The sequence below is a fragment of the Macrobrachium nipponense genome, chromosome 1 (assembly GCF_015104395.2).
Source record: "Macrobrachium nipponense isolate FS-2020 chromosome 1, ASM1510439v2, whole genome shotgun sequence".
Taxonomy (NCBI): Eukaryota; Metazoa; Arthropoda; class Malacostraca; order Decapoda; family Palaemonidae; genus Macrobrachium; species Macrobrachium nipponense.
In genome coordinates, this window is record NC_087200.1 from 30,026,871 (window position 1) to 30,031,870 (window position 5,000).

The window sequence follows — 5,000 nt, forward strand, 5'->3', positions numbered from 1 at the left end:
CGGAATCTCTATCATCTACAAACGAAGAAAAGTAGCTTAATTGCGAGGAAAGAAAAAGTAGGCTCAACAACTTCAGATATTTCCAAGTTACGAGTTTATAAAGTTGTGGAATACTTTGCAAGATTGTTTATGGGATAGGATCATGTTTATTTACAACCGAAGGTCGAGTAGGTATATCAGGGAGAGAGAATTTAGCAACAATATACATTGAGGGAAATTTATAGCTCGGTAACTTTATATGCGGTGGGAGAAGATGAAAAAAAAAGACTGTTATTAAGAACATTATATGTAACTTTACAAGGATTATAAAGAGTACAAGACCTCTCCTACCAGTTTATCCAAAAGAATGCTACATTGATTGACAAAGGCAACCAGTATTATAAGAATATATTTTTAAAAAACACACACACAAATACAAAATCATAGAATATAATACGAACTGAAGAAGCAAACAATAATTACAGAATGGGGTTCTCCAAGAGTGCCCTCTGGGACATCCTTTATCCATGTGATCTGGAGTTTGTTGTGGTACTTTGAGGAAGAAGCACCAACTGCCCAGGTGGCCAACAGCGCGTACTTCTGATTAGTGCTTCCATGGAGATCGAAGTCGATGCTGACGCTACGGACGTGGCCTCCTGTGGCTGGAATGGAGTGGGATGTTGTTAGAAGCAATTGCTTTCTTCTGTTGAGGAACAGAATCTTCAACATTTTCATTTAGACCCATTTTAATGTCCGGGAAGAATTGCAGTTTATTCGACCAAATATATAAAATCAAAAGTAAATCATGAAAATTTACAAATCATCTCGTTATTTTATGAACTTTTTCAGATATAAATCTTAAATATTGTATCTATTTTTGTAAAAAATACTTTCTGTAAATATATATATATATATTATATATATATATATATATATATATATATATATATATATATATGTATATATGTATATATATATATATATATATATATATATATATATATATATATATATATACATATATATATATATATATATGATGTATATACATATATATATATATATATATATATATATATATATATATATATATACACATATAAATATATATACATACATACATATATATATATATATATATATATATATATATATATATATATATATGTTGAGAAAATTTTTTAATAAACACTTTGAACACACGCCTAAAGAGAGAAAAGAACAAAATAAGTTGTTTGGGTAAATACCAATGAACCATTTAAAAGGGCTAATGCCTTAAGCAATAGTGCATAATTAAGTACTTAAGATTAGGATTCACATTAAAATAACTAATACTCTATGTCAGTGGTTCCCAACCTATTTTTGGCCATGCCCCACCTAATCACCTCTAAAAAAAGTGATGCCCCCTGTGGTGATATATAATTATTATATATTTACGTGGAGGAAGCTTTAAAGGCCATTAAATTGGTTTAAACATTCTCGAATTGCTCCCTTCAAAAACCAAATTACCCCCGAAACCACTACTTTAGGTTAATACAGTAATCCTAACATCAGAGTTGGAGTCACTGTTTAAAAGCAAGTCCATAGAAACCAGTCATGTTTACATTTCAACTGACATAATTTCGAAATTGGATTGTAAGCTTGGGATTTCGGAAGCAAAACAAATGTCGCCTAACTGTTGACATTTCATGGAATGTCTTTAATTATTTTCATTCATACTTTATAATTTTATCACTGTATTGCCTATCACTTATTGTCTGATATAACCTTCACATCTTTCGAACGCGACCCCTCCACGGTTGGCCCTTGTATTTTCATAAAGCAAGTAATGTCATTTCAAACTTGTAAAGGTCCCCATACACTGAACGACTGCCTGTATCGTTCGCAAAAACACTGTGCATGGGCTTGTCTGAATGCAAAAGTGGGCGGAACTTCGTGTCTGAACGACCTCAGCGAGAATCTGTCACGACCAGGTTGCTGGCTTGCGACTTAAGTCTGTCATATGCGTCTCTTTTAGAAATGATGCCATGTCATCTCGAGACAAAATCCTTGTTCAGGCTGAAATCGGTGCGGAGGTCGTTCATTCTGTATGAATAGTTTGTGTGTGGGTCGATAACGACAGTCGTTCAGACAATCGTTCGGTGTATGGGGGCCTTAATATGTCTAGTTTCGCTATTTCATCAGTTGTCATGACAGTGTCGTTGAGTGAAGACACACCAGAACAGAAGACAACAAGATAGAAATTTATGCTGAGGAGGAGAAAAGGAACGAGAAACTTACCAGGAACAACTTCCTGTTGAAGTTTAGCGATGCGAGCTCGGGTAGCACTGTGTTGTTGAACAAATTCGTCAGCGTCTCCACCGAATTGCTGAAATGGATCAAGCGTATTCCGAAATTTTTTAAATGAATGAATCTTTCTGAAATTTTTGAAATCAATAATGTTTAAAAGAGTTTATATTAAGGGGCTTCTCAATTTAAAAGATGAACGAGCTTCCAAATATGGCAGTGCTTGTCTCTACTCCTTTTATATGTATATATATATAAAGAGTCCGTCATCAAAATTTGATTGACCTTGGGGAAGGTGGGAATCTATTTTTGTCTTTCGCCAGCAATATAAGAGTCAAGCAATGCAGCATCATATATCTTCATTCAGTAATAACAGTAAAGATAATAGGTAGTACTATGCCTAAAGAAGTGTCTCTAGAATTCAAATGCAACACAGAGAACATTAAGCTTTTGGGAAATCTCAGTATCTCTTACAGTAGGTTCACATCAACCGTGTATCTGATGTCAAGGCAAATCCCTTACACGCTCCTCATTGGCTATTGATAAGCCAGTCACAAGGCTGGCAACTCTCAGTCTCTCTCGAGAGTTCACATAGGCAGGATGTATGTTTCACCTCTCCTGAGGGATACGTCTTTCAAAAGTATCCCTCATGAGAGTTGGAACACGTACACATCCTGCCTATGTGAACTCTCTTGAGAGACAGAGTTTCCAGCCTTGTGATTGGCCAACAGCCAATCAGGAGCGTCGCAAGGGACGGGTCTAGACATCAGATGCACGGTCGATGTGAATCTACTACAGTACCCTCCTCCGCTGAATCTTTCCATAAATGAAGGAATATCTCTAGTTCTGTACTTTAGGCCTCCCATAGGGTTGAAGGACTGAGTTCTTGAAACTGTATCTATGCGTACTCTCATCTCACTTGCTTAATTGCTTTTACAATTCTTAGCCGATAAGTTATTCATTTGTTCTCGATTATACGTTCTATTTCCTCTCCTACCCTCTGTACACAGTTCGTTTCGTCCACACAGTGGGAATCTTTTCCAGGACGAATCCAAGGCTTCATTATGAGACTGAATGACACTCATGAATGTCAACAGTGAATGAGCCAGTGACTGACTGTTCATATATATATATATATATATATATATATATATATATATATATATATATATATATATATTATATATATATATATATATATATATATATATATATATATATATATATATATATATATATAGTATATATATATATATGTACATCTGAGGAGGAGGACTGATCAACAGTGAATGAGTCAGTGACTGATTAAGATAACTAACTACCTGTACTTCTGAGGAGGAGGACTGAGAGAGCTGAGAGTAATCGAAACCGGAAGATGACTGAGAGAACTGGGTGTAATCAGAGTAGTCCTGTCCTGTAGTCTGCTCGCCATCCACAACACTTCCTGAGGTCTTGTCGGTTGAGACTAAAATATAAGAGAATGACACTGGTTAAGATTCCGGAGAGAAGAAATGGAGTGAAAGGAGATGGGAAATAAAGAGGGGAAAGGGGCTGGGAAGTAGAGAGAAATGAGGAGTAAAATAACGAGGGAAAGGTGGTGGGAAATAAAGAGAGAAAGGTGAGCTGGCGAAGAAATAAAGACAGAAAGGAGAGATGACATAGAAATAGAGAGAAAAGAGATGGGAAATAAAGAGGGAAAGGGGCTGGGAAGCAGAGAGAAAGGAGAAGTAAAATAACGAGAGAAAGGAGAGCTGGCGAAGAAATAAAGACACAAAGGAGGCGTGGCGAAGAAATAGAGAGAAAGGGGATGGGAAGTAGAGATAAAGGAGAAGTGAATTATAGAGAGAAAGGGAATGGGAAATAACGAAAGAAAGGAGATGGGAAACAAAGAGAGAAAGATGGGAAATAAAGAGAGAGAGAGAGAGAGAGAGAGAGAGAGAGAGAGAGAGAGAGAGAGGGAAGATTAGAAAATACCCTCAAATAAGACACTGGAAAAGATAAGTGGGGGAGATATGATGACAGCTGACACTGAGATCCCCCAGAATTAATATATATATATATATATATATATATATATATATATATATATATATATATATATATATATATATATAATATATATATATATATATATATATATATAAATATATACTATACATATACCACACACACACACATATATATATAATATATATATATATATATATATATATATATAAATATATATATATATATATATATATATATATATATATATATATATATATATAGATATAGATATATATATATACATATACATACACACACACACACACACACATACATATATATATATATATATATATATATATATAATATATATGCATATACATGACTTCATTAAATAAGCGAATACCACATGAAAATGTTAGGCAGGATTTCTTCCTATCATTTTCCTGTGGATATATATATATAATGATTTCGAATGAAAATAGGCAATATTTTTTATAAAAAAAGCGAAGATTTTACGTAGACAAAGATTAAAATGTTCATATTCATGTTCTGAATGGAAAGACGTTCGTCAAACTGATGACAAACAGACAAAATAACTTAAAATGAAAATATGTAGACAGTGAACGAGACGGTTGGTGGGATGGACGCAAATGAAGAATAAAGGTGACAAATATGAGTGTCAACTTTGAACCGTAAACTTCGAATCCCATTTCAATTACGTTTTTATGAAGAATACTGATGAA

The 5,000-nt window shown here is 34.0% G+C and overlaps 1 protein-coding gene across 1 annotated transcript in view; it reads right to left on the reverse strand.

The window, feature by feature from the left end:
• LOC135219205 (hemolymph clottable protein-like) overlaps window positions 1-5,000 on the reverse strand; it is a gene marked incomplete in the record, with an annotated part of 36,187 nt that overhangs the window by 8,164 nt on the left and 23,023 nt on the right. The window contains 3 exon segments of the mRNA XM_064255764.1: window positions 463-641; window positions 2,260-2,347; window positions 3,588-3,730. Coding sequence (XP_064111834.1) covers window positions 463-641; window positions 2,260-2,347; window positions 3,588-3,730 — 410 coding nt within the window.